A 12,616-nucleotide genomic window follows, 5' to 3' on the forward strand; every position below is an offset into this window, starting at 1 on the left:
GGTCATGGCTTTAATACTGTCTGGCCTCTTCCAACCAGGTAAAAGCATGCTCAGGAGGAGCCAAGAGTAATTGTATCTGAGAATTTTTTCAGCACTGCTTTTCTTGAATCATGGCCCAGAGTTTAGGTGATAGGATGTTGATTTGGTTTTAATGCAGTTCACAGAGATATTTTACAACCTGCTACGGGTTATGAAGCAGAGTCACGCTAAAGAAGCTCCCCAGATTTTTGCAGGACTTCTACAATGTGCTTAGTAAAATATCATCTTTTTAGTCTTCATACCTGATTGTACTTATACCTCTTTAAATTGTGCAAAGAATGTTACAAAGATGGTAGTTTACTCCGGGATGAACTCTCCTGCATACAAATGAAGGCCTATTGTTGCTCTCAACTGAGCAGGTCACTGGGCTAAACCAAGGTGATCTGCAAAATCCTCACATTTCAGCCGCCTCCAACAAGTAATGCATTCTCCAAAGACGTGGCTGCTACTCAATTCCGAAATGGCAAGATACTCAACACCCTTCAGGTTTATCAAATGTTGCCAACAAAGACAGAGTGTAACTTCTACACCTGTGAAAGACTGTGAGCTATTTGTGATGAATCAGTACTGTGTGTGTTCTGAACCCTTGTCTATTCTTGAAAGAGGAGCTTCCTATATCTTCAGTAGGCTATCATGATGTCTAGCGTGCATGTAACAAATTACTTCAATCACAGGACTACTGGAAAACACACCTAGAAATGTACTCAGATTCAAACTGACACCTCTGTGCAAACGCCAATGAGACAAGACCCTTTGGTGGCCTGATCCTGGAGCACCTCTGGGCACCTCAACCTGGCCGAAGGTCCAAGCAAACCAGCAGAGAGAACACGGGGACTTTGAATGCAAGCAGCGACAGAGGCTGGGGAGGAAAAATAACCTGAAACTTAGCCCCGCAGGGATGAGTGCCTTGAACGGAGACAGAAACATGAATAGGTCTACGTAAGATAGGCACACACAGAGTCTTCTGTTTCTTTCTTATATTCATTCCTCTTTGATTTTACTGCTAATGCCATGAACAAAAAAGCCACTCTCGATCCCCTTGCTCATAGGTCACAGCAGCCAGAAAGAACAACAGGTACTCAAATGCAGTTTGCTCAGCTGAATGCACAAGTAGTACACAGGACACTGTCCACAGCTTGGTCTAAAAGTGAAGTCATGGATATGCAGAAAATATCTTAATATCTGGCGGGAAAGGACCTGGCATGGAGACAGTGGCCATGGACACAGGGATGAGCACAGGGCTGTATGTGAGTTAATACTGCACAGGCAACCGCAGGAGTGAAAACCAGGGTTCTGCAGGAGGAGGAGAGAGAAGATTGTCTTTTGTATTCTTTTAAGCAAGAAACCACGTGGAAAAACAAAATGAGCTAGAAATGGTGCAAAAATGACTGGTCCACGAACTTGGACCAAGTTTGTGGTCTGGAGACAGAGCACACTTAGACCCTCTCCCCAGATCAGGGTGCAGCGGAGGTTTCTATTTCTCTATCAAGGTAAGCGGATGCCCCAGAGGCCAAAAGGGACTGGAAGGCACAGCGAGCCCAGGAGCAACTTCCCAAGCAATAAAGCAAGCATAGCCCCTGAAGTAATTGGACGGAGTGACCCACTTCGGGTTCACCAGGTCAGCGCAGGCTGAACCAAAGGAGACGGAGCAGGAGCCAAGAGGCAAAGCTAGCCCTGCTAGCCACTGACACCTACACACTCTCCGTTTTTACTGTCCCACTAATGGGTCTGGTCTAAGACAGCCTAAAACTACTCAGCATTCAGGGAGGCAAAGAGATCACATTACTGTTAAGCAGATGAATTGGAAGGTGTTTCTTAATACCACACTGAGAGAAAAAGAAGGTGATGCAATACTGATTATTCCATTAAATATTAATTACAATATAGCTACTTTCAAGCTAGAACATATTCCTTTAGATAACTGAATTAAGGGACGGCAGAACTGAACAAGCTTCAAGGCTTTGTGTGTATCTGTCATTTCTCAATTACGTTAAACTGAGTTCTTCAGATCATGGTTATCTCCAAATATTAATTTTTATTAGAGTTAGAGGTTCAAGCTTAAAAAAAAAGAAAAATACTCAGGACTCTCAAATTCGTTCAAATGACTCCCAAGATCCTTCTTTACTGTTCAAGGAGGCTGAAGAGGCAGTCCTAGACTTTCCATCAAACATCCTTGAAACAGAGAATATCTTTTCCTCCTACAAATTTTAATTTGCACACAGATACCATCAGTTGGATGGCAGTGTTACACACTTCTCTCCTTTCGCTTCTGCTTCAACCTGGTAATCAAACTCCAGTAACAGTAGGGCAACACTGAGACTGAATTTTACCCTTCAACTTTGGAGCACTGAAACCTCCACAAGAAAATTTTATAGCAAAGAGCAATAAAGTAATTGCAAACTTTTCAGATGATGACCTTCAAATAAGCATGCTCTGGAATTAGTTTTTACCATTGTAGAAAGCTCTTCAGACATTCCTTCGTGCTGCGTGTGCTAGACTGTTACCCTACACCACCCCCATCTCAAACTGACACATTACCTCCAACACCAAGATCTTCAATTAAAATAGCTCAAGAAAGGCTGCAGAAAAAAGTATTTTTCTCCCAGAGCACGACTCAGTTCTGGTAACATTTAACAGCTGGGTCAACCACAGGGTGCAGTTCCTCTCGCCGCTAAAACAAATCCAGGATTTGCCTTTGCTATTGAGGGGGGCGGGGGGGGAAGCAAGAAGCTTCCAACATTTCAAAAGCTATACATATTATTTCGTGTGACTTTTTGGAGCTCTCCTAAGCTTCAGTAAGTTTTATCCTGCTTGGCAGTTTCATACGATTTCTTTATTTTCCCTTCTATTAAGCAGCAATCTATCAAAAACTTCAAGAATATCTCCCCTTTTTCAGTAACAGTATGAATTTTATTGGATTCAAACTTTTCAACATCTCTCTTCACGCAAGGTCAAAGCTCTACATTGTTGTAGTTTTCTTTTTCAGTGTTTTTTCTCCAAGTCAGTCCTCCACTGGGAAATTAATATTCCGCATGAACAATGAACTCCTTGCACGGCCTTTGAACCTAGTGGTTGCTAGGAGGTCTAAAGAAACCCTGGAGTACAGCCGATTTAATAGCATGTATCAAGAGATTATTCAGCAGTAAAAATGCATGATTTTCTAAATTCCCTGCTTTCTTCCCTCCTTACTTCCATCTCCCTTCATCTGTCAAACCATCTTTACATTTCGGATGAATTGCATCTGCATCAATTTTCTACAATTACGGGCAGTTTGTTCCCAAGGTATTGAAAATGCGACTGCCAGCCCCCAATGCTGCTTCTAATCAGGCAAATATCAAATTAGTCTTTACCCAGTTTTACTGAAAAGGCTGCTTAAAATTGGGTGTGCTCCACCACTCTAGCACGAGGTTTCCACTTCCATTGTAAACAGGGTTCTGCTTAGAGACTGTATTTTCCCCAAGTAAAACACCGCGGCATTGACTGCAACACCATTACTCAGTATTTCTCTATGCTGAAACAAATGTAGGTATATACGATTCTCCATGCACCATTCAGGCATACTCAAATATTAACGTTTCAAACTTTTTAGCCTCTTACTGAAGGCCGTTTGACTGTCTGCTTTTTCATACTTCCCTAAGCAGAGTAATTGAGGCAAAACCCCAAGGTTTCTTTCCCACCCTCCACCCCCATCCCAAACAATGTGGCATTTAATTAAAAGAGAACCACAACAATGCTAATGGTGATGAGGTTAAATGGTTGGATAAACAGAATGCAGCTCTCTGAAAAGCCCATGTGTTTCAGGACACTTTCTCCCCTACAACATTCTGGGTGACAAAGAATGTATTTGTATTCCTGATCCCCACAACTTTTACGCCAGAGGACTTCCTATAGATTTCCTGCGAGGAAGAGAATTTCCTTCAAATAGTGAGAAGTGTTTAATACAGTAACCATTCCTCCCAAAACTAACATTTGGAAAGGCAGTGGACAAGGATCCTTTAAAAATAAATGAATGTGAAAACTATCCATCAAGAGAGAACAATTGCATTTCCAGCTAAAAGCCTACTAAGTTGTTTATTTAAAAAAAAAAAACACCAAACATTTGGTGATTTTAATTTTCAATGTATTCTCCCTCAACAACTTCAGCAAATTACTCAAACTAAACATGACATTTGTCCTTCTTCTTCAATTATTGCAGCTGAAATCAATGTGCTATATGTTCATAAACATGGTACTCTCAGGGTCTGGAGATTACTTTAAAACATTTATAGCAGATTACAAATCTATGCCCCTCCACCCCCCAATGACACAGGTATCTGCCAAAAAACGCAGGGTGACACATCTGATTCTGCAGATCGCTGGTGTTTGAGTGCCTGGTTGAATTGTACCAATCTTGCCAAGATAAAGCTTTTACAGGGCCAGATTTCTTCCCTGAAGAATTAAAAACAAGCAAAAAACCACACCACTTGGCACAAAACGTTCACGTGAGCTCCTTGTCTTCTAAATATGGGCTTCCACACTGAAATAAAAGCCTCAAAGTACCAACTTCAACAGAACTGACACGGCATATCTTACAGTGGGAATATCAGGACATTCATGCAGAACAACAAAAGTCTTTGCAGTACGGACAGATTTGGCTTTCCAGCTGCTTTCAGGTCCTGCAGCACCAACAAAACAAAACAACCCCTCCACCACCACCATCATTCTCCTCTTCTTCAGCTGTTCAAGCATAAATTATCCTTGTCATTTCCTCTCAATATGTGGCTTCCCACAAAAGGGAAAAATCAGAGCGGCTATTGCCAAAATAGCACAATATTCTTACACAGGCAGATTTTTCAATAAAATGCATATTATTTCCCTTGTGCTCGGGTGTTAGAGAAAGAACAGTCACGAGACATTTTTAAAACATGAGAACCAATCCTGACTGAAGAGATATGTTTATTAGGGCCAGAGATAGGAAAGTGAGCATGTAACTGACAACCACAATCTTTGGCTCAACCTTTGCAGCAGAAATGGGGGGGGGGCCTGGGCACAGGGCTGGAAACGTTTTCAGTAACGCATAATAAAGACCTTCCTTTTCTCCTTCTTCCTCTTTTTCTCCTTTAAAGGAATCTGCCTACTCAACCTAAATTGAGCCTCAGAGGAAAAACATGCCTTCATGATAAATTGGAATTTGCCATGATAGTAATGAAACGTTATGTCCAATCATCACAATAAGCAGGCAGCAGAACAACAAAGGAGGTTTCCAGGATTTTCTGCCCCCGGCCCCCTCCCCATCAGCATTTTCCCAAGTCTTCCTTTGGGTGTTTATGAAATGTCTGAATTCCAAGGCCATTAAGATGCATTTCAGGATGGAGCAGCTTCTATGAACAGTACTGAGGCTTTCCGAAATTGCACCAGCACTCCGTCGGAGGCCAAGCCTCTCCCCAATGCCTGTCTTTCCCTGCACTGTTTTTTGTTTTGTTTGTGCTCTTTCCCATGCACAAACATGTTGGTGCAGTGTCCATTATTTACCTACGGCCTCCCTTGAAAGCAATCAACAGACGATTCCCCCACGTACACAGGTCTGGTCTCCTTCTACACCTCAAATAAGAATGCAAATGTGTTTACAGTCATTTTCACCAAAGCATGCTTTGCCATTGCAGAAACAGGCAGCTGAAACCCGGAGAGCCTGTAACAAGGTGAGAACATTTGCAATCACAGGTAATCCTTTTCCTTTCAAAAACAAAAAACACGAAAGCCCGATGAGTTAACTGGAGTTAACTGCATTAAAAGGAGAATGTGTGGGGCAGCAGTAAATATCCAGCACATGCTTTTACGCACAAAAGGAGCAAAGGGCTCCATGCTCTGTGCACCCAGTCATTTTTATCTGCCCTTCCACGACAGAGAGACGCGACCGTTTCTCTCATGCATTTATTTCACTCGACTAATAAACACCATATTGCGAGGGCCCTGCTGTGAATCTTGCAGAGGTACAAAATGGTGGATGTATGCTATTTTTTTTTTTTTGCATTATTCATAACAACTTGCGCTCCGGGTCACAGGCTCCCCTCCATACCCACTGACACAGCCTTCCCAGAGCCACATACACATCCCGCACCAGCCTCGCAATAAAGCTCGCTCGCACCCACAAATTATGTTACAAACCTGATGTCATGTAGCCCCGTGATGCCTGGGAAATAAAAGCTGGTGGGAAGTGTTTGTGCAGCCGGTAGTCCTTCTCGCTGCGGGACCTCATGCGGTCTGAGGCCCGGTCGGAGAAGTCGGAGCTAGGCCAGGCCCGCCGCAAGGTCGTACTCCGCGTCTTCTTCATCCTGAGGATGCCCGAGCCTAATCCTCCCGCCGCAGCATGGGTCAGGCCTTGCGGCTCGCCGGATGCGCGCTGCCTGGCATCAGCCTAGCGCGGGTACCGCCGGGGCACAACCTGCGCGCATCTCGCCGCTACCTCTTCTAGGGCGCCAGCCGCAGGTCCCTTCCTTTTTTTTTTTTCTTTCCCTCGAATGATCCAATTTTACACACGTCCCACAATGCATTACACTTCATTTGCAATCGGTCCGGCTTACAGCTCCCAGATTCGCGTGGAGGAAAGGCACGTTATGTGGCTTCTCAGGCAAAAAACGGGGGAGCTGGAGGGCGGGCTGGGGACGAGAGATGTGCAGCGTGGGAGCTCGGGGGTCCCGAACAATGGCCCGATTCAGCCCGGCCGTGCTTAGCCAACTGTGAGCCGCCACACAAAAGGCCCAAACAAATGAGGAAAACCCCGCGGCCGCCGGTTGCGACCCCGACGGCGGCGCGCCCAGCGCTGGGGAGGCAGGCGGCAGCTCCCGGCGCGGCGGGAGGAGCAGCTGCAGGAGGAGGAGGGAGAGGAGGAGGAGAGGAGGAGGAGGAGGAGGAGAAGGAGGGAGGGCCCGCAGGCGCCTCTCCCGGCCGCGGGACCGGCGGAAGCAGCCGCGACCCCCCCGCCGCCGCCCCGCTCAGGCCCGCGGCGCCCGGGCGGCCGGCAGCGGCCCGCGGCTGCCGGCAGCGTCGCGCCTCGCCATGGCCGACCCGACCCTCGTCCGCCTGTCCCCGGGGCTCGACCGCTGCCGGCTCCGCGCTAGGGGCGGCCGGCGCGCGGGGCGAGGCCACCGGGGAGGCCGCTGGCCGCACCGCCCGCCTGCCCGGCCCGCCCGCCGCCCGCTCTCCGCCCCGCCGCGCCGCGAGCAGCTGCTGCTGGAGCGCCGGGCGCCGCGCCGCCGCCCGGGCTCATGCTAGTCCCGGCGCGGCCTGCGGGTCCCGCCGGGCTCCGCGCTCCCCCGTGCGGCGCCGGCCGGGGCTCGGGCCGGCTCGCAGGCACCCGCGTACAAAGCCCCGTGCGCCGCGGGGGGCCCGGCCCCTCCCGCCCGCTCCCGCTCCCGCCCCGCCTCCTTTCCGTCCGTCCGTCCGTCCTTCCTTCCTTCCTGGCGGTGGCTCTTGCGGGGGAGCGCCGGGCCCGGGCCGCGCCGGGGGCAGGCGGACGCCGGGCGCGGTGCGCAGCGCCGGGCACCCCGCACCGCCGGGCTCCGGGCGCCGCCCGCGGCAGCCAATGGCGAGGGGGCAGCGGCGCGCGCCGCCCCGAGCGGCGGGAAGAAGGGGAAGGGCAAGGCGGCCATGGCGGCAAGGCCCGCCGGGCCTCGTCTCCCGGCCCTTTCGGGCACCGCTCCCGTCCCGGGCCAGCCTCGGGGCGAACGGATACAGCGGAGGGAAGGGGGCCGGGAGAGATGTGTATCCCCGGGGCACCCCTGCGTGGAGCCGGCAGGGTTCACCCACGCATCCTCCCTCAGCGGTGCCTTCTTTCCCCCTGGGCGCCTGAAGAGCCGCTGCTTCCCCGCTCTCCCCAGGAGGGCCTGGCCGGTCACACCGCCACGTTAAAAAACCACTGCACCCCGCAAGGATATCTAGGACACCCGGCCTACCCGCCTCGCCGGCGGGAGGGAGGTTGCCCACCCTCTCACCCCGGTGGCGCGCGTGTCTGCGTCTACGGCGCCATCTTGTCCTGGGCCAGGCCGCCAGGGAAGTGGGGTTTTATGAACTCCGGTTAACCAAAACTGCACCAAGGGACTCGGTTCCTCCGCCGGGAGACAGCTTTGAGCATGCCTGACGTCAGGTGGTGCCCGTGTTACCAGAGGAGAAGGCAACTGCAATGCAGGGATTTGAAAATGTTGCCAATAAATTACTTACATTTACATTTTTATAATTATTTAACCTTACAGTGGGTTGTGTCACATTTCTAAAAGCACGGAAAATCAGAGGACTGCAATTTTGTCAGTAATTGAAAATTTTCAGTAGTGGTGAACCAGTAAAAGGATGACCGTGGGTGAATGAATTGAACATCAAAGCCAACACACCTTGCGACGTTATCCCTTTGCTGCCTTGCGGCGCAGCTTTGGGTTAACCACTTCAGTACCCATCTCAGCTCGTCCGGCACTGCTGCTGTGGGCACAACATGCACCGAAGAACCTTTCCGGGTTTCATTTGCAGCCATCCCTTTCACACAAGTAGAAATTACGCGAATGAAACCCAGCGAGAACGTTGAAAATGAAATACTGTGGGGTCTTTTCTCATTCAGCCTCATCTCCTTCCATCTGTGTGAACAGCCATCAGGAACAACTTGTTTCCATTGATACTTTGTATACTGGTAGCAACAGGAAAAAGTAAGATGAGCAAAAAAAGATGGTCTAGAGCTACACTAATAAAAATGTAAGATATTTTCCATCATGCAACTTACTCATCTAGCAATTTACTCATCAACCTACGCAAAGCTTATAATAGAGCATGTTTTCACCCTCAGACCAGAAAAACCGTAAGGAGAACTTCTAGAATTGTTCAGCTTTTCTCATGGAAGGCTGAGGTTGGGATAGATTTGTTAGCACTACCTAGCTAAGTCAAACCTAAAAAACCTACCCATTTTACCAGATGTAAAAGCAAATTAAATTCTAGCCAGGAGCGTAAACTCTCATTCTACTGTCTGAAAGTTGAACGAACGATGGCTGTGCATTTCCAGCTGTCAAGAAGTGGTTGAATATAGCTGGCCAGCTAACTTTAACCTACGTCTGAACTAAACTCAACCTTTCTCCTAGTCTAGACACAGCCCTAGAGATCAATCTGTTCCATTAAAAAAGACATGAGAACAAGAGGCATAATCTGAGACAAGAGACAAATAGGAATAAGCAATGAGGAGGAAAAATGAGGTCATGGAGTAGAAAGACAGAACAAAGTGGGGTGGGGGAAACAAACAAGACCACAGTGATCCTTACGCTGGCTTTTTGCATAATTATTCCCAACTAAAAATATTTTAGTCTAGTTTCAGAGCTAGTCTAACAGGTAACAGATCAAAAACCAGGGGACAGCTCTGCAACTGTTGGATAAAGCACACATATCCCAATTCTTTTTGAGCAATTTGCTGTGCACCAATGAACCGGTGACAGCACACAGTAGTCTTTCAAGTAGTTTTAATCGATTTAATTGTACACCTGCAGGAATTGTCATGAGAGCAGTACAGTACATACAATTAACACATGGTATCTTCTACTTATCGATTGTAGGAATCAGACTGGTTTATAGTTTTGAGCACAGGTAACGATGCATTTTCATTGTGTGATAATTTTGAGCAAATAATAATCTGCTCCTACAACCATGAAAAGTTATTTTCATATTAAAAAGGGCATGGGGGTGGAAGAGAAATAAGCAATCCATCTAGAAAAGTCAACTTTCCCTTCCCAAGTATGGGGAGATTTGCTTAAAAGCAATTTTGGAGGCCTCCTCTCAGTAATAAGACAATATTCCTGTGGTCAGCTAAAACTCCTTGTATTCAGTCTTCTTGCAGTTATCTTTTTTGGTTTCAGCTGAAAGTTTTCTGACTTGGTATCTGAAAGAGTTCTTCCCTTTGAAGAGAGGAATTCAGAGCAAGTTTCCTCCTGCTCTTGCATTGTTTGAAGTCAAGTGTTGTTGCTGGGATGAATCAAATATATAATTATAGACCAAGTTTTAGTTTTGGCTGGTTTTTTTGGAAAAAGTGCTAGAATTGTGAGTGTAATTGATTTTTTGCTTCGGTGGTCAAACTGAAAATAATTTTCTTCATATGAACTGAAAGCTAAAATTTGAGGGCTTTAAAAAAAAAATAAAACACAACATTTTATTCTTAGACATTTGAAATTACTTTTTTTTTTTAAATAAAGGAAAATACATGTCTGGATTCATACGGCAATGTTAGAGTAGGGTAGGGAAAGAAGAGTTCCCAGCTACAAATGGCTGACCTGCTTGGTGAACAATAGTACAGTACCCCTAAAAGCATGGTTTGAAATAAATAAAAATATGCTGTTTAATCCAACAGTTCCAACAGGGGTGGGGAGGAGCAATTTTCTTTGGCCGAAACCACTGGGAAATTCTGCTTTAATTTACAAATATTTTTGCCTACCTGTGACACACCGGTAAAGTTTTGCCTAATTCTAAAAAGAAGTGTGGAAATAGTCTGATGGACCTTGCTAGGAATAAGTGAAAATACTTTTTCCAAGCAGGAATTGAACTGACGGAAATCTGATCACTTGCTATCAATGATGAAGAGAAAAAGGAGATGGTTTCAAAGCTTTTTATTCACGTCCAGCTGTTTTTTTAACTAAGGGAAAGCATTGAGTCAGCAGCTTTTTGTTCAGGATCGGATAAGCATTTGTTTGATATCATTTGGTATTTACAGTCCAACAGGTACCATCTCTTTCTTGAATTACTAGAGGGAGAGGTGAGGCTTGGATAAAGAGGCTGTACAGAACGTGGAAAAAAAGGCTGAACTAAACCAAAAATAGCCATCCTGCCCCCCTCTTGGCCTAACAGTTCCTTATCAGGAATTGGCAACATAACCGTAGACATTTCAAAGGCACTGATTTAACATTATGAATTTAAAAGAAGAGGCTTAGGTACATTTAAGACATTGCAAAGGATTCTCATGTGTTCAAGTTTTTAATCACAACCCTACTTCAGTCCAAGTTCATAGGGAGCCTGAAGGCTTTTGGAGAAGCAATTCAAAACGTTAGCTTCTGAAAACCTTCTGTGTTATCTTTTAAAAAGTGAAAAAACAAATATTACTAAAGATGTCTATTGCATTTGATCTTCATAAATGCTCACTTAGTTGCTAAGCAGGCCTGTTCCCATTTTATTGATAGAAAATGGCAAAAAGAAAAGGACATAACTGGCCCAGAAGAAGATAGTAAATCAGTGACAAATACACTGTTAAAACTCAAGCGTCCCAGCTTCCATTTCATGGGCTTATTTTTCCTCAGTTGAAAAATAATAATTACATAGCAAGATACAATATGGTGATCTGTATATATATATATATTTCTCTGTGTGTGCGTGTGCATGCATGCTTGTGCACGTGTGCATATATGGCAATTGCTCTCATGTAATGTGGTATTTCAAGTTTCAGTCGGGGCTACTTCTTTTTTCCTCCCCGTGACAAACAAGTTTCCATAGGGAAGAGCAGCAGGCTTCAGTAGCAGGGTGGGCTGGTGTCACCACCTCAGCTTGACTGGCTTGGGGACTGACTGCATGAGGTTTTCAAATGAAATAAGCATGCAAGCCAAACACTAAAATAAAAACGGCAAAATAATAGGACACACAAGGAGGAAAGCAATTCCCCTCTTCACTAAGACAAGCTACACCTCTAAAATCATCATCTCACACTACACATTCAAAGTCTGGGTTCTCCCTTGCCCCATCACTACCTTGCCCGTTGCACATGGTCAACGGGCTGCCTCGCAGGGAGGAAATTAAAAGGGCTTCGCTTTATTACTGTCAGCTGAGCTGGTGTCTGACAAGCACCCAACACCACCAGAAGACCCAACACTGTCAAGGTGCCGAGTGCTCGGCACAAAGCCTTGTGGCTTCACTCTCTGCAGGTCTATGATAAGGGCCCTTTCCCCGTCCCCAGCTTCAGAAACAAAGACTACGAACAGTGTTGGTATTACTGGGACACAGGGGAGACTCTGCCCTAATGAAGGCCACAGTCACCAGCAGCCAGGTAAAACAGGGAGCAGAGGGTCATTTCGTGGCCTATGAAAATAAACCCATCAAATTCTGTAACTTTTTAAAAGGTGAAGATAGGATGCTGCAAGATGCTGGGAAGGAAATGCAGGGCCTATGAAAGTGGGAGAGGGAGAGCAGAGAGGAATAAATAGAAAATAAAGGGGGGAAAAAAGACTGTGTAGTACAAGCAGTTGAAAAGGAAGGAAAGTTGAGTGTGAGAAGAGGTGGAAAAAATGTAATTAAGAACTGGGGAAAAATAGCAAACTCGGGTATAACATCACAGGCCTTGGCGATACATGGTTTTATTAGATCTACAGCTCTGCATAATAGCCTTACTGAGAAAATACATTACCTACATTTCTAATATTAATAAATCCATGAAGGGGGAAAATTGTCTACTGCATAAACTCACCATTTTCATGGATTCTTGTGTCTCTGTATTAACAAATGTGCAAAAGTCAGACTCTAAAAAGATGGTTTTGTGTAATCCGTTACTGGTTAAGGAGGTCTGGCAACAGGCTGCAACTGTCCTTGGCTGTAGGAA

General features: G+C 46.2%; 1 protein-coding gene across 2 annotated transcripts in view; it reads right to left on the minus strand.

Annotated features, from left to right (window-relative positions):
• The window catches only part of STOX2 (storkhead box 2), a 74,752-nt gene extending 67,671 nt beyond the window's left edge, over positions 1–7,081 (minus strand). The window contains exon 1 of one of the 2 annotated variants that reach the window (XM_075149270.1): positions 6,184–7,081. In XM_075149270.1, the coding sequence (XP_075005371.1) occupies positions 6,184–6,349 (166 nt within the window). In that variant the 5' untranslated portion in view covers positions 6,350–7,081. The remainder of the gene's footprint in view (positions 1–6,183) is intronic. The other variant, XM_075149271.1, reaches the window with a different exon arrangement.
• Positions 7,082–12,616: the final 5,535 nt, after the last annotated feature.

Source organism: Calonectris borealis, chromosome 4 (assembly GCF_964195595.1).
Source record: "Calonectris borealis chromosome 4, bCalBor7.hap1.2, whole genome shotgun sequence".
Lineage (NCBI taxonomy): Eukaryota > Metazoa > Chordata > Aves > Procellariiformes > Procellariidae > Calonectris > Calonectris borealis.